We start from the raw sequence: 26,323 nt of genomic DNA on the forward strand, positions 1-26,323 counted from the left end.
TCTAAGCCTCGAGCGATTTCAATTCAGTCGCGAGATTCATCTTCAAGGTAGAATATTACCTTGGTAGGCGTGTTAGATTGATTTTTGCCTCTCGTCCTGAGCATAATCGCCTCGACTCGTTTGCGTCTAGCGTTGCGTTCCTGCTCCTCCTTCTTCAGCTTCTCCGACATTTCAATTCGTTGTCTGCAATTTAAATGTATGGATATCGCTTGTCACACAGTCCGCCGTGAATTTCCAGCGGTTATAAATGAGTCGAGAGAGCTCTCTCTCTCTCTCTCTCTCTCTCTCTCTCTCTCTCTCTCTCTCTCTCTCTCTCTCTCTCTCTCGAACTAACCTTTCCGCCTCCTCTCTCGCTTTACGCTCTGCTTCCTCCTTCTCCTGTTTCTGACGAGCTTCCTCTTCTCTTCTTCTTCTGTCTTCTTCTTCGCGACGTTTGGCTTCCTCGATCGCCACTTGCAGTCGCTGTTCCTCTGCCTCTCGAGCTTCATTAGCCAAGCGTAGAGTCTCCTCCTCCAGACGGCGTTGCTCCTCCTCCTCAGCGCGCAATCTTTCAGCTTCTAAGCGCGCTTCTTCCTCCTGCGGGAATTATCGCGCGTTTCGTAAATTAGCGGATTTATCAAGATCAAGATCGGTCTGACGATTGAATCGATTCGTGGAGATTATACCTTTCGCTGACGCTCAAGTTCCGCCTCTCGTTCCGCTTGTTCTCGCGCCAATCTTCTACGCTCGGCCAAAGCGGCTTTGGCCTCCTCCTCGGTGGTGATTCTGATCTTGGCGATCATCGAAGCTGCAAAGTGATCCGATGTTAATAAAAATGTTGACAATTATCAGGTATTAGCAGGTTAATAGCGCGAACTCGTGAAGAACAATCTCGTTCGGACAAATTGCCGTTCGAGCGTACCTGACATGTCGACTTGCTCGTCCATTTCGTTTTCGGACTTGACTTCAGTCGTCTCCGTCGGTTTCTTTTCTTGTTTGTTCTCCTCCTTTTTAGCGACTTTCGGCGGTTCCTCCGCAACTGTGCTCAACAGATTTTCTTGCAGCAGATTAGTCTCGTCCTTGACTTGTTTGCTCGCTGACACAGGCACGGTTTGTTCCTCTACTACCTTCGTATCTTCGATTACGGATTCGGCGATGTTCGATTCCTGTTGCTGTGATATTTTTGTGTTTAGGAAAATTGTACAAAAAGGAAACGGGAACGGGAAGATATTCTTCTCATCCCGAAGGTACAGGACAGTTGTTGGTCAGGTGCCAAGGGGAAATTTACCTGAATCTTCTCACTGCCCTGATCCTTCTTCTCTTCGTTCTTGTCCTCCTTCACATCCTTCACATCCTTCACATCCTGCGTATCCTGCTTGGCGTCATTCTGCTTTATTATCTCCACGGTGGACTCGCGGATGAGCGGTGCATGCTCAGCTCCGGGACTTTGCAGGGGAGTCGCTTTCGGGGTTATTCGCGGTGACGATTTGACATTCTTGATTAACTTCTCCGTCGGCTTCTTCACCTCCGTGGCTTTCGGTGTAGAAGGTTTCTTCGGAGTGCTATGGACCTTTGGCAGTGGTGGCTTTGAATCCTTCGTTAATTTCACATCGCCCACCAGATCTGCGGTAACGAGAACGATCGAGAGATATTTTCTCCGTTCGACTCGCGCTCGAATGCTCTCATACAGATATATACAGTATTTACATGTGCAATTTCAATAGTCGTTGTTAAAAAGTAATATGTACAAAACGACGAAAATATATCGAAAAAATAAAAACGAAAGAAAGAAAAGACAAGAGTCTTCACAAAAATTAATCTTAAAAAAGAAAAAAGTACAAAGAGAGGAAAAAAGGAAGAGAGAAGAAACGTCAAATGAGATAGAGTAGAAATGTCTTTGCAGTCGCAGGCTTCTTCTCAGACGTGTATCACGTGTGTATCACGAGCCCTTCCAGGACGACCGATCTCTAAATTACACGCGACAGACAAAACTGCGTCCACCCGTTATTCGATATCCCTCCTTCGAGTCGACATACCCCTTCCCTCCCCACAGATCTATCACGACCATCGCTGATCGCGCGCGCTCGTCATGAATCTTTCTTTCTTTGTTTTCAGTCTGCGGCTGCCCGCTGTGCTCTTTCTCTCTCACTCTCTCTCACTCTCTCTCTCTCTCTCTCTCTCTCTCTCTCTCTCTCTCTCTCTCTCTCTCTCTCTCTCCCCCCCTCTCTCTCTCTCTCTCCCTCTCTCTCTCCTCTCTCTCTCTCTCTCTCTCTCTCTCTCTCTCTCTCTCTCTCTCTCTCTCTCTCTCTCTCTCTCTCTCTCTCTCTCTCTCTCTCCACTCTCTCTCTCTCTCACTCTGTCTGGCGACCTGAAAGGGCCGGTACGAGGAGAAGTAAAATAGGCATGCTCACTGTGTTTCTCTGTGACCGAGACACCGGTACCGGCAATAGAAGCAGGCCGCGGTCGGCGCGACGCGGCCGTACGGGAACGCAGATTGACATTACTGCTGCCCACGCTGCTGGCGCTCTGCTGGCTCATGGAGCTGTGCGGTCGGGACGGGCTGTTGGGTGTCACTTCGCCGCTGCGGATACCTACGCGCACCCACCCAAGGTAAGCATCTGTTTGATCTCTGCGCTCACTACGACTGCTTTGTACGCGATCGCGGGGTCTCTATATCTCTGCGAGGGTCTCTCGATAGAAAAGTTACGGGCGGTGCGGGAACGCCGGCGGTTTACGGCGAGTTGTCGTGTTCGTGTCGTCGCTCGGTTCGCTGCGACGAGGCGCAAAGTGTGGCACAGGTGAACATCGGCAAGAAATCGTAAACGCAAGCACCGCCACCGGTGTTCGAGTGCAGTCTGGTGGTGTGTGGAGAATTCCAAATCATCGAAACGAGAGAATCAAGCGAAAATAAGAAAAGAAAAAAAAAAAAAAAGAAAAAAGAAAACAAGAGAAATCAGGCTTTTAATTGCGTAAAAGAGGAGAAAGTGGCACGTGAACGAACTAGAAAAATCGAACAGAGTGTGAATTATAACGTGTGGTGACGTGTGTTATTGCACACTAAATACGAGTGTATATAGTACTGGGTGAGGGGCGAGTTTTACGTGGCGATGTAACATGAAAATAAAGAAAACATGCTTAGCTTACCGAACGTTAGCTCATACCTTCACCCCCTTGGCACCGAAAAGCTCTGAGCTGAGAGGTCTTCCTTAGTAGGAGCGCTTTGTTAATCAATTTGGAGATCAAAGCTAAGAGTCAGTTGCGCCGCGATTCGTCCACGCTAGCAACAGCCAATTAACTTCTCTTCCTCTACATCGTCCTCGGATCTTTATCAACGAGGAATAAGGAAGCGTGCTCTGAGCGGAGTTAGCCGTTCGCTCAAAGCGAGCCACGTTCTCGGTGCAACTGACCCTTAATCGCAAAAGTGGCGAGAGAGCTTGACGCAGAATTCAATGTCCAAAAGTATATATAGGGAAAAAAAAAAAAAAACAAGAAATTCAGCGAGTTAGTCACCGTAGACAAGTGTGTGACGCACGTACAAGAGTAAAAGAGTGTAAATGAGAAAAGAATCATGATGAAGTTAATATTGTTGTCTGTGCGGCTCGCGAAATTAGAAGGAAGGAAACGCGACACTCCAAAGGGCAGAGGCCGCGTTTCCCTCCTGTGTCCGTTAGAACGAAATTGTCCGTCCGCTCCCACTTGATTTACAAAGACTCCTTTTTCACACTCATTCGTGCATGTGTGCACTCAACTCGGATCACATTGAGGTCCACTTGTCGCGGACGGTGTGAGTGCGGTCACGTACGTCATATATCTAATGCATGAAACGTGTATGCAACTTTTACGGTGACTCTCTTCCGTGAAGGATCGCTCCCGCCGGAGATCATCTAGCTCGATCTAGCTCGCACAGCTCGGTCGCGCGCTAAGCGGTACCGGTCCGCGGCTGTACAGAGCGGCATGGAGAAATTAGTGTACGCTAAGCGGAACGGACGATTAATTAGCCCGGAGAAAGTCGGCGTGCAAGAAGCACGCGAGCCGACCTCCGGGACAGCAAATTTACAGGGGATGCTATTAGCGAACAAAAAAAGAAAAAAAAGAAAAAGAAAAGATGAAGACGCGCGATCTACCGTAGAGCTACCGTAGAGCTACCGTAGAGCACAGCTATCGTCATCTACAAAATCAAAGAGAGAGAGATTTGCGGCCGTCGGTGTGAGAAAAAATGCAACACCAACCGGCCGGTATAATACCGTGAGCAGCCGAGACGAGGCTGAGGCACTTGAGGCTATGTACACAGGCTCCAGGGCGTCGCGAGTTGAGTGCACTGCATGCTCCCTTACCTTGCTGCTGCTGCTGTTGTTGAGCCTGCTGGTGCTCGCGCGCCTTGCGGCGTAGTCGCTCGGCGCGGGTAGGTCTCGGTATCGGCGCCGCGCCCGGCAGCGTGCCCATGCTACGCGAGTTGTCTGAACGTTTGAGACTTTTGACACCTCCGGGCGCGGCCAAGTGCGACATGCTGCGGCTCATGCTAGAAGCGCTCAGAGGCTGGCTTTGTTGCTGCTGCTGCTGCTGCTGCTGTTGCTGCTGCTGCTCGTGCTGGTGCTGCTGCTGTTCCGTCAGCGTGCCGAGCTGCTCGGTCGCGCGTTTCCGAGGCTGCGCCAGCTGGTCCAGCCTGGACATGGAGTAAGTCCTACCTGGCGAACGTGTGAAGGCCTTGGCGCTGGAGCTGCGCGCCGTCGACGGCGGGCCGTCACGCGGGGACGGTATCGTCGGCATGAGGTCGGTGCGCCTCCTGTTCACCCGCAGGTAAACCGAGCTGGGTGTGCTGGGTGTGGTGCCGTCGCTCTCCTCACCTGCAAAGAGTCTCGCTTAGAGTCGCCTGTTCTGCGAGCGACGCCGGGCGCAGCAGTCGATCCCGCCGCGCGGATAAACGCTCGCTACTAAATGGAGACGCAATCGAGCAGAGAGCTTCTTCCCGACACGCGATAACACGCGTCCGGAATTTCTTTCTTTTCTCCTTTCAGCTATTTCCTCGCGGTTGCTTGCTTTGCTTTTCATGCTGGCGTGTGGCGTGTGGATGGTGATGCGGATGGTACACTGAGAGAGTGAGAGAGATAAAGAGAAAAAGAGGTTCTTTGCTCGGGACCATGTTGCGTAAGTTGCGCAGGTGCGAATTCGCGTGGGTGTATTTAATTTCCTTTGTAAAGAGGCAACGAGGAATCGAGACGTGTTTCTTCTCGGTGAATATATTTGAGAGTATACTTCATCATCGCGCAGAGAGGCAGAGAAGAATATCTCTCTCAAACCGGCGGCTGACAAACATTGATCTCTCAGTGTACATAGGTCTCCGTGCAATTGAAGTGCATGTGACTGGTAATCTTGAAGCCGGGTGCCGCAGAAATCTGGCACGTGGACGGGTACGTTTTACGATGCGTTTCATCAACAAGCGAGCGTTATAAAAGCAGGGCAGCATTCGAGAATTCAATCGGAAGAGGAGTCTACTCATGCAAGCTTCATCCGTGACGCGCTTACACAAGAGTCTGCGCCGCACCAACGACATAATTGTAACAATCGAGATAAATTCTCAGTTTGTTCTGTGCAGCCGCGTCTTTTGCACAATTTGTTAAATTATTCTTTGTGCAACGCAGCAACCAGTTGTCAAGTGATTGTAAATTACGCAACTGCTAATGAGAGAAGTGACAGTCTAGTGTCTGGTACTGGTTACATGTATGAGATGGATGTATGATTTGATGAGACGATGAACGATGTGCAAAACGGAAAACCGAGCTGGTGAAGATCGACCGATCAGATCAGATTCGCGCTAACTAATTTAAAGCCCGCATGATTCCCAAGGCCCGGAAGGCCCTAGCTTCCGAGTACTTTCAGGAAATGACGAACTCGCTATCTCTTATGACGAGTGTTCCAAACGAGCGTCCAGCTGAACTTTCCAACGAATAACACCGAACTAGCAGCAAGACACGCTAAGATTCCACTTGGCCGACACACATTGCAACTAAACGGTCAACGGTTGTTACCAATCCATTCGTGTGTTAGTGATGAATTTAGTAGGGATCGTACGCTAGTCGGCAAACTAGTGAGCAATGACGACACACCGTTGCGCGATATTGGCTGGGACGGTCTCTCGGGAAATCGTAAAACTCACCCGACCAATAGCGCACAATCGCAAAGGAAACTCGCGGGAACTAATGGGGAGAAAGTGCGCGGAGGTTACGCTCTTACGGTGTTAAATGAACGCGACATGCGCCGGTACTGTGTAGTGAAGTATTAGTAAACAAAAGACATAATGACGCAGAACAAGAGAGATAGTAGAGGGAGAGAGAAAGATAAAAACAAACAAAAGAGGCAGAGAGGCAGGAAGAAAGATAGAGAAAGAGAGACTGCGGGGAGGGAGAGAGAGAGAGAGAGAGAGAGAGAGAGAGAGAGAGAGAGAGGGAGAGAGAGAGAGAGAGAGAGAGAGAGAGAGAGAGAGAGAGAGCGCAAGTGTGCTAACATAAACGAGAAACAATAGAGTCGACAATATCCATCATTCTTTCGAGGCGAACAAGAGGGGAACTCCTTCGAAACTCGCAGGCAGGTGTCTGAAACATCAGGACTCACCACTGGCAGCCCGCTGAATCATGGGACGCCGAGTGTCGCTATCGGATTTATCATCGACGGCAAAGATGTCGGTTGTGGGAGGTAGAGAGAGGCTGGCTCTCTTATGCTTGGCAGGAGTTAAAGGAGGATCGGGGCTAGAATTCCAATTGAACACCTCGTACATGGACGAGGACATTCTCATATCTGCGAACAAACCATTCAACGCAACACAAAAATATTAAGTTAACCCGCGAAAAACCTGGTAAATGAGACACATGGGAGGGATCGGACGATAAAAGACAGGGACGTGGGAGAGGAAAGTGTAAATATTAGCGTGAGTTAAATACAGTGCAGATCGCACGTGTTACCTCCGTGTTTGTCTTTTTACTTTTGCTTCCACAATGTTATACTTTTAGTTTCCAATACCAGTCTCTTTTTTTTTTTTCCAGTATCGCGTATTTGCGGAGCCACCACCAGTAAGTACAGATCGTAGCAGAAGGAAGGAATCCCGAGAAGAGAGCGAAAGAGAAAGAGAGAGGGAGAGATAAGGAGATCTAATCTCCTCGTGGCCAAAAAGTCAAAATGTTCGGCACTTAAAATTTCCTTCAGACGGTTTTCAAAATGCTGTTCCTTTGAGAGAAAAAAGAAAAGGAGAGCAAACATGTCTGCGTGGAGAGAAATGAATGAAGATGTGGCGCTCGCGAGTGGGTGAAGATGCTAACCGAGATATTTGTGTGCAGTGTAAGTAGACTAATAATAATAATAATAATAATAATAATAATAATAACAACAACAATAACAACAGAAAATAAATTAAAAGCGATTACACTCTGATTTATGTCGCGGCACTCTCGAGACGTTCGCACAAAACTCGCTGTATCAAGCTGAAAAAAATACGCATACATAGGTTCGGCAATCGTTTTAAAGGGACGCTGCCACGAGTGTGTACACAGAATAGAGGCTATAGAGAGTGCGTAAACCTGAAAGTAAAGAACCAAAAGTAAAAACTTACGCTACGCGCAAGGTCACGTTTACAGATCGTAGAAGTGCTGCACAATCGTTCTTTCATGCTTCGTGGTGTTGTCACACCGCGCGTGGTTTCGTGTACAAAAGCTTCGTGCGATCTACACGTGAAGCCGTTTCGAAGCCGATCATCGCTGATGATCCGTTTCAGCCGCGGCCGATGCCGCGGAGAGACGCGAGCTCTGATTTAATCGCAAAATAATTCCAGACAGTCCGATTCAAATCGTACACACGATTTCGCAGAAATAATTCAATGCATCGCCTATCGCCGACGGCGTGTACATCTCGTTCTCGACGATCGTGGATACGTTTGATCGAAAATATCACGGAACCATAAAAAATATTATTATAGACTAAGTAGGCGAGCCGGCAGCATTTTGCGGCGAGCATTCGCTGCGGGAAAATTCTGTTTACCGTGTGCACATGCCCCGCGATGAAGTTTTCCGCGTACGCTGTGTACACAGCGGATATCGATTGGCACTAAGAAAAATATACCGCTGTCAAAGGTATCGGAAGCGATCGTGTGTGAAGTGTGTGTGTGTGTGTGTGTGTCGTGTGCCGTGGGAGGATGTGCGAGCCGCTTCCTCGTCCCGTTTATCCCGGACGACGACGTCTCCGCGCGACATGCCGGCGATTAAACGACACCATCGGCACCGCGAATCCGCGAAACAGAAAGGAACGAACGATTGTAGGCCGATTGTAGAACGACAAGACATCAATCAATCAATACATGTGCCGAGCGCTCCAACAAATACGTACATAGTATGGTGGGGGGCAAGCAGGAAGGACGGGCTGTAATTCGCTGGTACGATTTATTCGCTATATACGGGCCGCATCGCGCAGATTTATTTTGCGTCTCGCGCGATTTACGGCTATCATCGGGCCGAGCGTATTCCTCCGCAGCCGAATAGCGTGAATTATTCGAGACTTCAACGCGCGCGATGGGACTGCTACCAAACTGCGCCGCTCGTTAATCGGTCGATGTGAATCGCGCATTCTCTGAAAATGTATGAAATAATAATCGCGAGAGACGTTAAGCCGCGAGAGGTACCAGCCGAGCTGTACATCCGACTGAAAGACGGCTCAGCTAATCAGGCTGACGTTAATCGGCGGCCGATGCTGCTCCCTCCCTTTCGGCCGTCGTGTCCGTCGCGCGGCGTACTCTCCGCATGCTTCACGTACGTTTCACGGCTTATACTCACGTTGAAGCACACCGGATCCACTTGCGAGCCGTTCGTCGTCGCTTCGACATTTACTGACCGAATTTACAGTGAACACTAATTTGCATTCTACCGGTGCACGGGGTGCGGCACATCAGCACGCGTGTATTATTCACTCTTCCCGCCCCCTCTCCCTCCCCCCCCCCGAGTGTGAGAGACAGGAAAGGCTTTAACGCTTTCAGCTGCTGCTCCGTCGCTTCATATTACATATACAGCACGTATATTGCATGAGACGCGCCTTACAGCCTCATCGCTCAATCTCTCTCGGAGGTAAATCAAGCACGGGGATGAAGAGAGAGAGAGAGAGAGAGGGGAGAGAGAGAGAGAGAGAGAGAGAGAGAGAAAGCGCGTGTGCTATTATTCACGGACACCACTTGCGTGTACTCCGGAGTGCGAACAAGAGTCTTATCGCGAAGAAGCTTCGAGAGCGAACTTCAGTCGAATTACCGGGCCGGGCTGTTGGAAAAATTTCACCATCGCGCGCGCACCAGCAATTGAACGAAATCGATACAAGAAAAGATCGATGCAGAACGCTTGCGAGGATCACAGACCGTATAGTCCGGTCTAGCCCGGAATCTAGCGGAGGCAGCTTCTCGGAGCAGCGGAGAATCGCGCTCGCAGGACTCTCTCGAGCCCAACATCGCGCGCTGTGAAAGTGTTAATCGGATTTCCATGTGCGATGTGCGGCGACGCTCGCGCGTCAACGACCATCCTCGAGCAGCCTCTCCACGGGGGTAGACTCGGCGGAAATGGCGGGTGATTCGATTCGCTACGCGAAGAAGAACTACTCTCGTGTTGACTGACCTTCTCCGGGCTTCCGGTCGAGTCCACCGGCGGAAGTGGCCCGCTTCTTGCTGCCGTCCAGCTCTCTCTCGGAGGATCTCCTGGTGAGCGGCTGCGCCGCGGAGAACATCATGACGTTGGTGGTGGAGGTGGCCCTGCGGGTGCCCCAGAAGGTGGAGCCGCCGGTGTCGGCGGGCTCCAGCATCCGCGGCGTGGAGCTGCCGAACGCGAAGACAATGTGCGATCTCTCGTTCTTCTTCTTCGCCTCGATGCGCGCCTCCCTCTCCTGGTTCTTCCGGAGGATAGCCTCCCGTCTTTCCCGTTCGGCCTCGCATATCAGCCGTTTTCTCTCCTCCACTTGGTTTCGTCTGCGCGAACAAGAGGCGTCAGCGGCGACGGAAGCGAATTGGCTCGGAGGTGAATTCGGAGCGATTCTTCGATTTTCAGGTCGCGATGCGGAACAATGCGAGAAGTCAATGATGGTGAATGGCAAGAGCGCGTTTTTCGGCATCTTTTTACGGGAGGGACACGACGAGTCGAGCGACAAAGTCCCTCGAGCGTTAGAGACGATCGCGAATCTCTCGGCGAGTCCGCCGCTTGAGCTAACAAACCTGTCGTTGTCACGCGATCTGAGCTCGTCGATGCGTCTTCGTCGCTCCTCCTCGCGCTGCTCCCGGAAGCGTTGCGCGGCGAGCGCCTGTTGCCTGAGCTCCTCCAACTTCCGCTGCCGCTCCTCGTTCTGTCTCTCGCGGACAAGCTTCGCCCTGTCCAACTCTTTCGAGCTTCCCGTCGAGTCGCGTCCTGCGAACAGCCACGCGAACGAGAGACGTTCAGTACTGCCCGTCTGCTCAAACCAGTTGCGAACGTTCAGTTTGCGCCAGTTATTCATCCCTCACGATCGATCGATTGATTGCTCGCGGTCACAGATAAGCGAAGCTTCTTTCTTGTCGAGTTCTTTACGAAGAGATTTTTCATCGCGCGTATCCCCGCGCGATTGCATGCAAAAAGTTGCGACAATTAAACATCTGAGTTACGGCGAAATTATACCGGCTGAAACCGAGAGCCGCGTGTTGAGAAAATATTCTATCGCGATCTATCGCGACGCGATTAAGTGATATTGAACGTAAATTATTAACTCAAACAAAAAGAAGAAAAAAATTGAGAAGAGAAGAGCGTGTACGAGCGTGTATGAGCGAACGGTCGAATAAAAATGTCAATCGATATTTGACGCGGATTAAAAATAAATTCCCCAAAAAGTAATAAGAAATAATAAAGTTTGAAAAATAACTTACTTGGTAAAAACAGGAATGGGTGGAGAGATAATCGGGAGAGGGACGAGGGGATGCAGACCTCATCACTACGATCATGTACTTGTAAATGTTTGAAGACACAGAAAAAGAGAAAGAGATTCTATGCAAGAACATCGAGATGATGGCAAAAGTAGCTATTTACACAATGTACAACAGTCCAAAAAGAAAACAGGATCAGATCCGGGGCATTTTACACGATAGAAGCGCGGTGCGTTCGTAACGTATATCCAGCGTGAACGAAGTTCCAAGAAGTCCGTCGGTTAATCGGACTTGCGCGATTAGATATCGAATTACGGTATGTCAAATGGTACGTGAACTGCCACCGTTGTCCGTTAAAACAAATGCAAATGTTAATAAAGTGTTAATAAAGAGGCGTCGAGGGCGCGTTGATTAGCGGCCGTCGAGACAAAAAGGGGAGAGAAAAGTCCAGTGATAAGGCGAAGGAGACAGTCTGTACAGTGCCCTTGTTGAAAACGTTGATACCTTCATTCTCGTAAGGACGATCGCCATCGAGGGAATCCTCATCGTAGAGACTTCGCCGGCGCTTCACATCTGCCGAGAAGAAAGCGAGACATGTGCGTGTGCACGTAAGATTCGAGTATTAAGAACGCAGCACGCGATATGCACGACGAGATGAATGAATGAATGAATGAATGAGTGAATTGTAAATGAACGGATGAATGAATGAATGAACGAACGAACGAACGCGTGTTACTGCGACATGCACCTGCAGTGTACGTGTGCATACGTGTGCACGTGCGATTAAGGGGAGGGGATTCGCATGCGACGTGTGATGGCTCGTGTTATTAATGCGGGGCTGAGGACGACAAGGAGCTACAAACGAGGAAAAATTAGTGCACGAGTGCAGGACGATGGTGGTTGTACAGTGGTGGAGGAAGGTTACGTCACGTGGCTGGTGATCACCGGAGCCTTCATCACAAGACCTCACTTGGTGAAATAATGAAAGGTTGACAGACACATACAGAGAGAGGTGGAAAATTGTGAAAACAGAAGTGGATCCATGCTAACACACTGCTGTTAGTTATCGTTCTCGAGGTAACGCAAAATTGTCCATTTTATTCGCGACGTCGAGACACTCGTCAGCACTTTGTTACATCACACGAGATTCTCCTCGCTGCTTTCCCGAGCGCGACAATATCCGCGGGAACTTAACGCGGTGCCGAAATTTCCACTTGGTTATCGTCGAGTTATCGACATCTCCATTTTCTCAAGCTTAATCTCATAATTCCGAGAGCTGCCTCTTTTCATCTCTCCGTGAAGGATAATTGGACCGCGCAAGAAGTGGCTGCGCGGCGGATAAATCTGTCGCCCTCTTCGGAAGACATTCGTTTCATGAGCGCGACGGAGAAACGAGGTTATCGTTTCCCGCGATGTACACAACGAGATCTTTCCTCAACCGAGCGCGATATTAAAAATGCGAGCCGCATTCGCCTGGAAAAGCTTTCGAGACGGCTGCGACCGAGAGAGAGAGAGAGAGAGAGAGAGAGAGAGAGAGAGAGCTGCGTGGTCGCGCGGTGAGAAGATTGCACGTCGCGTTTAGGTGGAACTTATTACGTGGATCGAGGGATAATATTACGCAGAACATTTCACACGTCCAGTATATAATCTCGTGGGAAGGAAATCCGACAAGGAGAAATTCTGATAAAGGAAATGCGAGGTACAACGTGATAAGGATTTACGCGAAGATATATCTCATACGGCGACGTAATCCGCTTAACATTTTTAGGACTGTACGCGCATGTAAAAAAGTCGTGGGCCATTTATAGGGCGGGAAACGCCCTTGTCGCTACAAATTGTTATGTTAAACATAAGATACACACACACACACACACACACACACACATTCAACTCACACGAGATCGATGCGCATCTTCCTAACAGCGTTTGTTAAATTCGCGAACGTTTAGCAAAAAGGGATTATCCGGTTCAAACCGGACACACCATATTAAGCATTAACACGCTAAACACGCATTCCGTTATACAATCGCAATAAATTACACGACTCGTTAATTTTGTTGCCCGTTGTTGCAGGGTGGATTCGTTTTTCATGACTTCCGTCCGCGGCAAATGGCGCGCATGTTGACCGAAAAATCAATGAAAACGTTTAACTTTGCTTTTGTGGAACAGTGAAACGGCAATCTCACAGAAGCGCTCGTCGCGCACGCGCGCGCGCACACACACACACACACACACACACGTGTGCGCACAAACACCTGTAATTGGGAGCTGCAACGAGCAATAACATTTTATGGCGCGCAGGTAGAAGAACAAATGTGTGTCGCGACCCATATTCCGAATCAGAGATATGGACGATTGTCCGTGTTTCACCCCGCATTTAGAGTTCATTAAATCCGACGACGTGTTCATTAAATCCGTGACGTGTTGTAAATAAAATTCGCGCCGGCATGAAATTTGTCGCGTCTCCTGTCTTAGACAGAGACGCGATCGCGGACGGATGCGCGCACAGCGCATTGATCCTTCCAACTTCATTATCGATATCCGATATCGATCGTCGCAAAGTACCGTAAATCGGAGAACGACTTACGGACATCGTCGCGTCGGGGGGCGTGTTAACGACTCGCCGACCACGCAAAGCATAAAAATATCTCCGGCGATAAAAGTGCAGCTCGAGATATTTCCTGTTAATTGAAACAACTTCGATAGAAGCGTGGAGGAGGAAAAATCAAGAAGGAGAGAAGCAGCTCCGCGATTCACGGCATTCCCGATTTCACGAGCGGTTACTTTCGGAAAGTTGCCCGAGTTGTCGCGTCCGCGCCTGTCGCCGGTTGTTAAAAAAGCACGACTCGACGTCTCGACGGTCGTCGCGGTGAGGTCGCGAGGGGGAAGGGACACGCGGATAAGTAACTCCGTGCGGATAAGTTTCGCAAAGCACACAGCCGACGCGCGATCGCCGCAGCGCCGCCGGAGCGGGTCGCCGATCGATCCGGCTGATCATACCTGGCAAAGCGAGTGCGTCGTCGTCGCCGACTCCGATCTGGGCGAACCAGTGCATCGTTTGCTCTGCGGAAGACAAATTCGAGGATGTACACACACTCTCCGCTCGGGAGCTCCGCCGCTCGCGCTCGCGCTCGCGCTCGCTCGCGACGCGACGAGTCGTCTCGCTCGCGCTCGTCGGCGATTAACGAGCAACAAAAGGCCGAGATATCGGAGCGTATTGTTGCAGATTGCGCGCGGCAGCTGCTCCCAGCCAATACTGTTTACCCAAAGATGTGCGCTTATCGCGCGCATTATACGCGATACCGCCGCTCAATCGACGGCATCAATCGGGCATCTCACGACGCGCGCTGTTGTTATTTCCCCTCGAGAGGTGTTTAAATTTAAATCCTTGGATATCCCTGAGGAGAGACGCGCGCCCCGCGCTCGTTGTTTTAATCAATCGCGCTGCGGCGCGTTTACGGCGTCTTTTTGTATCCCCTTCCCCCTCACCCTGCCCCCGCGTCTCGTAATTGAATTACATCCCATGATTGTTAGGTACGTCGTAATCGCGTTCATAGACGTATTATCACGACTATTTACGATTCAAGTAATTACACCGATTGTGAGTACGTGTCCTTTAAAGAGAGCAAGAAAGATAGAGCTCGTTTCACGGTAAATGAATTAAACGCGCACAGCTACGTGTACGTGAGCAAATGTATTTATCTCCGTAATGCAGCGCGCTGCTAATTAATAAATTTCTCTACGCTCGAAATTACATTTTCAACGGGTGACGAAATATCGATCGGTGTTACTCGTTATTTTCCATACAACACCGTCGGCGCCGAGAACATGCTCGTTCGCCATGCACAGATATTGCGTCAATCCGATAGCGGCCCCCCCCTCTCTCTCTCTCTCTCTCTCTCACTCTCATACTCGGTGCAATCTCTAATTGCAACGTGGCCGGCTTATTTTCGTCCTTCGTCGACGGCTCGTTTTCGACAAACGTCAATGGGGACGAGACCACAAAGCTGCCGATATTGTTTCCGGCCGCTGATTGCGAATGTCAGTTGCGGTAGGAAAGAAGGAAAGAAGGAAAGAACGCGGCGACGGGGAGAGAGCGGAGGCGATAGGCCTAGCAGCGGGCTGATGATAATTGGACATCTCATTAGCGATGCGAATGCGGTATCGAGCGAGAGCGAGAAAGAAGACGCGGGAATGCGGTATAAAAGGACGTTTTCGACGAATACTGCCGAATCACGTTCGCGAGCGCTGAGACGAGAAATCCGACGCACCGACGGACGCGCCAGCGACGCTGATTCTTCCGAATAACACGCAGCGGGTAATTGAAGAGTCGCGCTCCACTCCTCGTCGAAGATGGGAGGATGATTCTACATGGAAATCCGGTTGCACGCGAATGTAATTTGGAAGCAAGACTCGTATTGAATCAGCGGCGAAACTCGATACCCGATAAAGCGGCGTGTCCGAGTGGAGTGCTCGAAGAACAGGAACAGGAAGGACCGGAAACTGAGCAGCACGGAAAATCACACGGCTGCGTATTTCGCCCGATACGAGGGAAATTAATGGGCTCTGTGTGCTTCCAAATTCGCCCCCTCCCCCCCGGGTTCTCCCGGGATCTGGAATCTTATCGAGCTGCTAATCGACCGATTATTTTCTTACTGCTCGCCCTCGCGCGGCGAGAATCTTCCGCGCTTTCATCGACGAGTCAACGGCTACATGAACTGACGACAAAGGCAACAAAAGGTGGCCGGTGTTGCTTTCGGGTTGCTATCGAATAAGCGATATTAAGCTGTTACAGAATGAAGAATACCGCGCATCTATCTCACGCGACATGCAATCGTATTCTTTCAGATGAAAGCGACCGGAGAAAAACCCACCACAAAGAGCCGCGCGCGTCTCGGCTCTTCGCTCTTCCGCCCATTATCCCGATCAAAAAGATTCCTCTCCTCCGGCCGCGGAGAGTAAAGAACTTCAAAATACCGCGGGACAAAGATAATGGCGCACGTGGTCATTTCGCCCGCGCAGCAGCAGGAGCGACGAATCTTCCGCGCATCGACGCACAACGCGAGCCCCCCAAATTCACGCCCATCCATCTCTCTTTGAGAGCTGTCCTTCACGCGACATCGCCGTTAATTCAGCCCGTTTTGACGAACGGGGCGGAACAGCGGACATGGAAAAACTGCGCGCCGCGTTTAAATACAGCGCTCGCGTCCTCGGAAAATTGGAGCCAACAGGCAGATAAAAAAGGCGGTTCCACGGGGACACGTGGGACCACCAGGTGCGTGTCTTTACAATTCACCTGGAAACGACACGATCGATACATCGATGCGACGTACTGAATTCTTTTGAAATACAGCAAAATAGTGTCGCCGGTTAAGAAAAAAAAAAAAATAAAAAAAAAATTAGAAATGCAAAACGTCTCGGGTCGTATCTCGCCGTAGATCTGCCGAAAGCCTACGCACTTAAGCGAAACCTTGAAAAAAGCTGCTCGTTAACGAACGATGATTCTGGGGACTTTTATTCTCTTCCTTTCTTTTTTCATTCCGCGATAAGCATAGCGCGGGCGGTATTGTTTCACGCGGATGTTCGTTAGAATAGCCTCGCGGCGATATTTACAGCGGCGTGTCCGCAATTTCTCGACGCGCGGGGGATCGGCACACAATGAGGTAACCGAGACAATTTAACGAATAGGGCACACCGCGTCATCGCCGTCGCCCGAAGGGACGCGCTCTCGTTCGAGCCGGTGCATCACGCGGCTGCAGTCGCGCGCGACGCGGCCTCCGACAACGACGACGACGACGACGACGACGCCGTCGTCGTCGTCGTCGTCGTCGTCGTCGTCATCGTCGTCGCCGTCGTCGCCGTCGTCTTGAAGGCTCAAACGCTGGAAAATCCGCCGGTGGATACACACGGCTCTGTTAATCTCTCTTCGTCTGGAAGTGGGTCGGGAAACAATGGAATCCGCTGCTTCCATCTCTCGGTGGCATCGCCACGACGAAGGTTGCCCTACCAAGCCAGCCACCCACTCTCAGCCTCTCTCTCTCTCTCTCTCTCTCCTCGCTTCCCCGACTTTTCCTCTCGAGTCCTCCATTCATCCGTCCGGGCTGTTCTATCTCGACCACCTTGCTCGAGTGGCGGTGCAGAATGTTCGCGAGATACGCGCTGTTTTAAGGCGACTGGCTGATCTATGAGGAGGTGCTGATGCGCGATTCGCATAACGAAGTCCTCCTCCCCGCCGATCATCATCTCGCCGCCTTTCGTACTCGCTGACGCGACGACGATTGTCCCGAGCACCGGCGCGAGGATATTCGCACGAAGGACGCGTCCCTCTCGCGAGGAAACTCGTTATAGACAAAGTAACAATAACTGTTACTCTCAAGCGCAGAATCTCCACCACGTGGGCAAGTCCTTGTGACGCGCGCGCGCGCTTTCTTCGTGTTGTTTCTTACGAAGGAAGTTGCAGTTCTCGGTCGTTAACCATCGGCGCTCGATTATGCTGCACTTATCGGGATACGCTTCCAGGATATTCCACTTTTTTTCGATTTGACGATGAGGATCACCGTTAACGGCCCAAACTGTCCTTGTTTTTCCATCCCGTCTTTCCCCCTCAGGGTGCCAGTGTTCTACTAATATTTAACGAGCGAGCGTACTTCTTGCGCAGTGTGGAGAGCGATGTCGTTTACGCTTCGAATTTAAAATGTCGATAATTCTCCGACTTGTTCGGTTAAATGTAGGTTTTAAACGCTTTGTAAATATGTCGCCGGTTTTTATGCTGACGGCAGGAGGGAGCGACCGGGGAAAGTCACGCGCATGAGTGTTCTCTCTTCTCTGTGACGATATTTTCCCATGTCATTTCTCTCTCTCTCTCTCTCTCTCTCTCTCTCTCTCTCTCTCTCTCTCTCTCTCTCTCTCTCTCTCTCTCTCTTTCTTGTTTTACATTCTCTCACGTCGTAACACACACGCTCTAACACGGGCTACCTTATACTTTCATTTATGTGTAATTAAATTTACGTTAATATCTCATTGGATAAATTACAAGCCGTGGGCCGACTCGCATATAGCTTGCCAGTCGAGATTTAATTATATAAACAATCAGAAGGTATCTAATTGCACAATCACAAATGCGTGATAAATTATACATGTATCCTTCGTACGAATTAAATTTCCGACGTATCATTGTTGGCGGGCGCGCGCACGCGATTTTTCCAGCGCCCAGGCGCACAAGTTATTAAGAATTTCGTGGGCGCTTTTAACGGTTGATTAAACAGCGCAGAGCGGAATTGAAGCGTTATTGAATCCAGTCGCCGTTTCGCCGGCCGGCAGCGGGAGAATTGCATTCGTTATCTCCCACGACCCAGAAGTCGCACTTTGGATCCGTCGCGATTCGATAGCGTTCTAGCGATTCCACCTCGAATCGGAAAACAGTTACGCGGTTTTCCGCGCGCGCACGCGAGATTAATATCGTTATCCGCTGCGGAATATCGGTGACGTAGCAAGCCACAAAACGTTCCGAGCGGAAGCTCGCCCAAGATACGGAATTTATCCGGGGATATCTCGCGAACTCGCCTCGCGGTCGCCGGCGCCATTTCGTCGGACGATTTCCAGCGCGTTGGAAATTAACAGCGCGTGGGAAAATATCGCGGCAACTTTGCTCACGTTAAATGTGTTAAACCCTCACACATCGACGGAAAAGGGGGAAAAAAAAAAAAAGGAAAGTATAATAAACGATATCGATGCGCATTATGTCATGAAGTCGGTTAAGCGAGCGCAATCCATTTTCATTTTGATCACTTGCTCACAGCAGTCTGACTGAATAATATTATTCGATGATGAATAATGTAATAATATTGTAGCCGCTCAACGGCTGCCCTACTTCTTGTAGTATTTGAAAAATACACTGCGCTCTAAATGTCAAGCGCTTTCCCCGATTCTCCAATCCAAACCGAGCTGTCTGTATGTCCGCTATGTATGGTGTCACTATCTGTACTACAAATAGATATTCAAGCTGTGCTCTCAAGCGCCACAGAGACCTCGGTAGACACGGGTATTTATATGTGGTGTTAAAGACTATATCGCGCCCAAATCCGCCGTGCAAATGCCAAAAAGCTACCGTGAATGGGGTCACACTCTCACTACGGAGTGATGAAAAATTCTCGCGCGGACTGATGCTCTAGAATTTCGACGAAGTGGGAAACATCGAGATAGGCGGCTGAGAAAGAGAGAGAGAGAGAGAGAGAGAGAGAGAGAGGGGGGGGGGAGGGAGAAGATCTAGGCAAACTCAATTCTAGAGCACTAGTCATCTCCACCGAGCACACCGAATCACCGTCCACCCCGCGTTAACCTCATCAAATGTTAGGCATCGTTTGAAACGGTGGTCCGCAAATTAATCGCGTAACAGAATTAATAGTCATGAAATTCGAGCTTTGGCTATCGACAAAGTGCAGCCTCCGCCGCAGAGACGCGAGAGCAGAATTTCGCGATATTTCTTCTCTCGTCGCGTACGACGTCCCGCTGCAAATGTGTGTTATTAATATTTACCGAGGGCGTTGATACCACAGTAACGAGCGCGCGGAAACAGTCGCTCTCGAAGCGTCGCTCTAACTAGCATTAATGCGCGATCGAGTCGATTATTTATCCTTCGATAATCACGCGGCGATTCGCTTCGCTCGGTGGGGCTCAAACCGTGCCAAACGCGCGCTTTGTTGTAGCAAGCGGAAGTGTCCCGATATCTACGGCATTCGCCGAACTTACCCTTCGTGAGAGAGTGGCGATTGTGTGCAGAACTGGACCTTTGGTTAGTTTCCTCAGGAGCGGCTCCAGCTGCAAAACAACAAGGGTCCAGCATAAGACAACTTCCGGCGGCGCCGCGCGTGCTACACAAGCCGGGTAAAAATTTAATTAAAAGCGATCGACGTGCCCGACGACGACGACGACACGCGGTTTCGAGCAGTTTGAGCACCTTGCGCCGGCATTAGTATTCTACCAGCCCACATCCTTGCTCCTGCGGCACAACAGGCGCCCCGTCCCGGTGGAGCCTGAAGGGGCGATTTAATTAAAATCATCTGTTCCAGCATATTACGATAAAATTCTGGATTTAATCTCAGGTTATCGATTACGCAAATTGCGCCCACTGATTACACACAAGACGGAATATTACACACGTAAAGAACTCCCTTCATTAATACTTTGGAGACGCAGAGACGGTCCTTCGAGCCGGCGATATTGAATATCGCGGAAATCGAAAGCGGAAACGGACGCGTGCCTTCCCTAAAGCGCCTGCGTTTCCACTTTGTTTCACGTCTGTCACGAAGCGCTGGCAAGGCGAATTTCGCACGTAGTCTCGACGAAAAAAAAAAAAAAAAAAAAAATATATAAGGATACCGGCGGACCAGACGAGACACTCCCCCACGCAGGGAGCGCGAAGAAATCGTATTATGCCGACGAGTGAGGGTGAGGGGTGAGGGTTGCGTATCTGGCGCACGCTGTTCGCACGACACACATGCACCGCTGTGTAGAGATGCGGGTGGTTGAACTTCGACATTTCGCGCGCGGAGAGGGACTCTTCCTTCCCCATTACACCGGGAGACATTCACCGACTCAATTGGGTGGAACTCGGGCATGTGTTCGAGTTCGGTGAAAAGGTTCGATATGCGCGAGCTCATGTACTCGAATGAGCCGTATATCTTGAGCGCAATTCACTTCGCGACGCGGTGGATTTCGTTCTTATTTGTGCCCCGGCTATACCTGATTTCGCTAGAGGGAGCGAGAGAGAGAGAGAGAGAGAGGGGAGGGGGAGGGAGAGGAGTTGGCGAGGGTGACTAAAAGAGGCGAAGGCGTGTCATATTCTCGGGTAGCTCGCGTTATCCTCGGAAAATTGCTTCCAATCTGGGAGAGCTATTTTTCGATCGCGGAGGAGCGACGTTGTATTTTTAAAGATGGCAGACACACCTGCGCGAGAGTGTTACACAGACGTACGTGCGAAAACACAGCCGTGCGGTCGCAATGCGAATAAAACGCGGCACGCCTGTGGTATTCGCGTTTACGAGTAACTTAACGGACTTACTCGCGCGCTCCTCTTTTCCTCGACTAAAGCGCGTCGCAATTACGCTCGAGTGCGAGAGCGTTCTGGGACGTCGATAAAGAGTAATCTCTCTCGCGTGACGTTAATGTTGCTCGGGAGAAAAAGAGAGAGAGAGAGAGAGAGAGAGAGAGAGAGGGGCAGGAGGAGCAAGCGAGTTTCCTCCCGTTTCCTTTTTCATTCAGCCCGCTCGGAATCACCTCGGCGATGTAAAGAGCAAAATTATCCCCTCGCGTACTCGCGTCGAAGAAGCGACGAAGGCGAGTACTTAGATCCTAATTCCGCGGGATAGGATTTTAACGAAGAGCCGCGAATATATCGACTGCGGGAAGAGGATAATCTGAGTCGGCGGCGATTCTCGCCACCCCGTAGCGAGCGTGCCATCGCAGTTTAAAGCATCGGGCCGTGGATAATGACGTGGAACAACGTCGCGCGAGGACGTTAACGACGATAACGTTGGACGAAGGCCGCGACGAAGGAAAAGCTTTTTATCGCGTGTCGTCCTCGTTCTCCATCAACGGCAACGTTCACGCGCGTCGCAACCCCTCGGGGTAGAGGCTCTCCTTCGCTAAATTCGCGCTATTAAGACGTCGTCGTCCGGCGATAATGAGCAACGGGGAAAGGGAAAGAACAGAGGAGGAGAGTAAGAGAGAGAGAGAGAGAGAGAGAGAAAGAGAGAGGTTCGCTGATCAACGTCGACGGGACATAATTCCTGAAGTCGCGAGACGACGCGCGTCCTCGCGAGAGGAGACGCGAGACACGAGAGACGGAGAGCCGGGCGAGTTCCTTTGTGGAATTAAAGACGGACGTCGGACGGAAGGGAACACGTACTCTGGAAAGTGTCGCGGCGATTTGTCAGGGCTGAAAGGAGTCTGGTCGCTGAAAGAAGCGTCCAACTCCGAGGGCAGCTTTTAACCGCGTCCCGGAGTCGGGGCGGTTCATGCGAGGTACGTGTAATTGCAGGTCTCACACGTCGACTTCGCGAGGATGGCCCGGCGCATTTACCCTTTTTAATCTTGTCCCGCCGAGCGGCGGAGCAGAGCGAGAACGTGGAATTCTCACTCCCGATTTCATTCGCGATCGATTCGACCTCTGTTTGCGACACACACGCCGTGTCCGACGAGCCATTCATTCAGCGCGAGTTTCGCAATTTGCCAAGGCGCTTTAAGGCTCGCGAATGTGTTGGGAACTTATTCTGCTAATTCCCTGAAGCCTTCGCACAGCGCCCAGGGCGTAGCAAAGAGCTGGCAAAGGGCGCGTGAAGGGTCGGTGAAGACGAATCTCGTCCCGCTCGAAATGTCGAGACATTTCCGCATCTCGAGACTCGATTTTCCCGAGAGATTAAACCAGCCGACGGACGCGCGCGTGCGCCGAGACAGACCGCTTTTACGTGTCATCGAGAGCGAGCAAATGGAATCTCACGCCCTTTTTAGACACACCCGAAAGCCGCGAGAATGCACAGCCGGATAAAGTGGAAACGGCCGCGCGGGAATAAACATGAGCGCGTCTGCATAACGAGCGGTCTCTCGCTGCAGACCTCGCGCGGAGCGCGCGACGCCGTTAAATAATCACGCGATTTGCCGCGGCTGCCGGTGCGAGAATCGCGAACAAGCCGGCTGACTGCACCTGTTTGTGCAAAACGATGCTACGCGAGAGCACTCGCCCCGGCGAGGACCTCCGTGTAATTCAGCCGGCGAGGAGTTAAGGATCTTGTTAGGTCTCAGGATGAGCGCGACGCTGGCAAGGTCTTGACTTTAAGTGTATACAAAGTTGCTGAATAGCTCTCGAAATCTTACACAATGCTGACGCGTATCTCTGAATATATTGTGTTCATAAACACACACCGGAAGAGAGAATACGGTTCCTTTCGCATCTTCAACATTCTCCAAACAAATTCACGTGCGCTTTGACGATTCTACGTAGGAAACTCTGCCGGTTGCATTACACGCTTGCGCTTTAATTAGTCCCTCCACTCACCGCTCGAAAAAAATGGGAGTGAAAAAGTGCCCCGTTTTCCACCGAGAGATTCAGACTCGCCGGACGCATGGACAGACGAACACGGACGAACAGCGCGTAGAAGTGTCACCGCGGTGTGTGTGTGTGTGTGTGTGTGTCACGGCCAGAGCTGCGCGGAAGTCGGTTTCAACGGTTTTTAAATGGAGTCTTTTGTACTCACGCGCGAAGCGATCTCGCCCGCGAGGTGCTTTCGAGGCGTGCAACAATTCTTATCGCATCTCGGCGGCAGAGCGCGGAGTTACAGCCGGCTACTCCCGCCACCTCTCGCCTACTTACGGGGAAAAGCAGAGCGCGTTCATAAATTTTCGGGTATTCTCATGCAAAGTGAGCCGGTAAGACCAACGGCGCGATATGCGCACGTGCGGAAAACTTGTAACGGCGCGAATCTCATTTAACGCAATTTTGTAACTGCCAGCGATTGCGGGATCCAAGTAAGAACTTTGAGCGCGCGGGCGGTGTCGCCCGCGCGCTCCGACTGTATCATTAGGGGAAAGAATAGGAGGAAAAAATAGAACAATAAAAGGCAGGGAAGATTCCGTGGCAATTTCCAGGCCGGAGCGTTACGTGGTCGACTGCAGGAAGAAACTCGGTTTCTCGACGGACTTACGTAAGAAAGCCGCGAGCGAGCGAGCGAGCGAGCGGCCACGCTGCTGGCGAACAGGTCGATTTGCATAAAACCTCATCGCGGGCCGTGTATCGCTAACAAATCATCATCGACGGCGAGGATGCGGCTTTACCACGCGAATGAATTCTTCGCTTCGTTTGCTGAAGCTGTCGCGCGGCGCGCCGCTGGCCGGCGGGCGGATTCATTTGTAGGTCGTTACGAGGACTGATGATTACCTCGTCGCGCGCGTTGCGTATGCTCGAATGCACTTCAAGGTCCCGGCAGCAAACATCAGCAGCCGTTTAACTAGTCGGCAAATACACGCTAACGCGTTTAACGCGACAGTGGTCGTCGCTGTGTTGTCTTGTGTACACACGCCGCACGCTGCGCCGAAATACAAGGCGCGTGCGACTGAAATGCAAATTCGCGTCGAAAGCTCTCGCGAGCCGGTTTTTAACGTCCGGCGATTTGCTGGGAAAGAGCGAGAGAGGGAGGGAGGGAGAGAGAGAGAGAGAGAGAGAGAGAGAGAGAAGAAAAGAACGGGTAAAGAGCGCGCCGCGCTCTGATAGATTACCTGTGCATCTATATAGGGTTGCCAAATCCAAAAGTTAAAATTACCGGACATTTCTTCTTTGGTAACAAACCCAAAGCGGACTAAACCGGACAGAAATAATAATCATAACGTTACATTAAATACAGAATATGACAAAAATTTACTTACAATATTTGTAAAATTTCCAAACAATTTTATAAACAAGATTTGATTGAATAAAATAATAAACTATTACTTTTTAAATATTTTTTATACTTTTTTAATACGGAATAATGGATCGGCAGATCATCTACTAGATGGCTTTTCGTGGCGCTCGTAGGCGTTTGTAGGCGCTTGCGAAACGTAGAAACGTTGCTAAAATCTGAACTCTCATTCCATTGATTGGATATAACTTAAAAATCGGACGTCCGGTTTGACTTATTAACCGGACACTGGACAAGACTTCTGAAAACCTGACCCGAGTCCGGATCAAAAGCGCACAGTTGGCAACCCTATGTGCTGCATCCCGCGGGCGCGAGTTCTGTTGGATCAATTGCGCTAACAAGCGCGCAAACGCGCGTCTCTCGCAACGTTGTTGCCATATTCGAGTTTCGCGGCGCGCGCGGAAAAATGAAATCGCCAATACAAATCCGCAAAGGCTACGGAGTCCGTCGGCGATCACGCCGACCCGAGACACCGTATCGTATCGTCGCTTGAACGCCGCGGCCGGCCGTGACGAGCCTACTCCCGGCGCGGCTTTTAATTAATCTCGCATTTTGCAGAGACGCGTCATCGATCGCGAGCGACATTACGTTGATCCCTGGATCTCCAGGGCATTAACGGCGTATCACGTTCGACTGGCGCGCGCGTAATCGAGAGCCCGGCCGTGTCGAGGCAGCCTCGGGACTTAAACGAATTTGTGCCGGCCGGTTTATCGGACGCTGAAGAGAGTTAATTGCCGTCAGGCGTCGATGAAGAAATAGCAGCTGCTCCCCGTAGCCTCCCCGACGTGCGCCGGTTAATTACCGGCGACACGACGCCCCCCGTATAGTCCTCCCTCCTTCTCTTTCTCTCTCCCCCGTGCCTCGTGTGCTCGGAAAAAGGCTCTTAAAGCGCCGGGCGGCGACGCAGTCAGCCTGAGAGCCACACACGTATCTCGATCGGACAATGGAGACTCTCGCCTGGCGTCGCGATTGAATCGTCGCGATCGCTCGCCTCGTTAATTACGACTCCCGCTTTCGCGAGCGCGGGGGAATGCGAGATAAACGCGCGCGTCTTCCGCGCGCGACACCGCCCCGAGCCAATTAACGCGATGGGACCCGATAATGACGAGCGAGATCGGAAGAATGCGCCGTGTTGGAGCGATATGAATATCGCATTTCGATATCGATGTGCGAGAAAGCGGTGACGATCGCCGATGTATCGATGAATCGATGATGACTTTATTGCGGCGATAGCAGCAGGTATTTTCGTTCGCGTGTGGTTTCCATTAGGAGTGGCCTCGTTGTCGCTCGTAACGCCGCCGCTTCCGAGGGAGGGTGTACTCTCCCTCTCTCTCTCTTTTTCTCTCTCTCTGGAAGACGATGCATTCGCGAAAGAAGCCAATGAGGAAGCCCGACGTCGTTCATTTTCCTCCCACGGCGAGTCTTAAAAGGACGAGGCTGTCACGACAAGGAAAAGGGAGGGCAACAAGGCAAGGGGGGAAAGGCCGCTATCAGACGGTGTATTAATTTAACGGTCGGCTGCGCTCCGGGGGAAGAATAGGGCGACTTATTGGCTCCGCTGGGAAAAAACGAGCTTTCGGGAAAGCGGAACTTTAATCGGTCGCGATGGTCACTGTCCGACAACGTCAAGCGCTATCAACGACGGGAACTTGCCTTGCTTCGTACACGGTTGACGAAACAACGTGCTCGCTCTCGTAGTTTCTCTCGCTCCGAAGATCAGAAAATTTTCCGAGTTCCCGCATGGAGGAAAATGTCTGGTCGAACGGGAGGATCTTCTGCTAAAATACGAACTGATATACACTGAAAATCTGGGATTATCGGAATTCAGCCGAAATTATCGAGATTTCGGGCTAACTCCGACAGAATTCTGGTGGTCTCGGTCGGAATGCCTGATTCGTTCACATTTCTTCAGTAGAAAATTCGCTCACTCGACCAAACATTTCTCCCCGTGTGTATGTGCGCGAATTTTCATACGCGCGAGGATGAAAGA

General features: G+C 50.9%; 1 protein-coding gene across 25 annotated transcripts in view; it reads right to left on the reverse strand.

The window, feature by feature from the left end:
• LOC105188283 (MAP7 domain-containing protein 1) overlaps positions 1-26,323 on the reverse strand; it is a 204,140-nt gene that overhangs the window by 7,427 nt on the left and 170,390 nt on the right. For 8 of the 25 annotated variants that reach the window (XM_025302874.1, XM_025302876.1, XM_025302872.1 and 5 more), the window contains 13 exons: positions 19,631-19,699; positions 13,883-13,945; positions 11,387-11,455; positions 10,205-10,394; positions 9,615-9,961; positions 6,589-6,771; positions 4,665-4,823; positions 2,391-2,570; positions 1,268-1,602; positions 902-1,151; positions 666-787; positions 335-576; positions 60-183 (listed from right to left, as the gene is read on the reverse strand). In XM_025302874.1, coding sequence (XP_025158659.1) covers positions 60-183; positions 335-576; positions 666-787; positions 902-1,151; positions 1,268-1,602; positions 2,391-2,570; positions 4,665-4,823; positions 6,589-6,771; positions 9,615-9,961; positions 10,205-10,394; positions 11,387-11,455; positions 13,883-13,945; positions 19,631-19,699 — 2,333 coding nt within the window. Of the gene's footprint in view, positions 1-59; positions 184-334; positions 577-665; positions 788-901; positions 1,152-1,267; positions 1,603-2,390; positions 2,571-4,313; positions 4,824-6,588; positions 6,772-9,614; positions 9,962-10,204; positions 10,395-11,386; positions 11,456-13,882; positions 13,946-19,630; positions 19,700-26,323 lie in introns of all 25 variants that reach the window. The other 17 variants (XM_025302879.1, XM_025302885.1, XM_025302859.1 and 14 more) reach the window with 9 other exon arrangements.

This window comes from Harpegnathos saltator, unplaced genomic scaffold (genome assembly GCF_003227715.2).
Source record: "Harpegnathos saltator strain DR-91 unplaced genomic scaffold, Hsal_v8.6 scaffold115, whole genome shotgun sequence".
Classification (NCBI taxonomy): domain Eukaryota; kingdom Metazoa; phylum Arthropoda; class Insecta; order Hymenoptera; family Formicidae; genus Harpegnathos; species Harpegnathos saltator.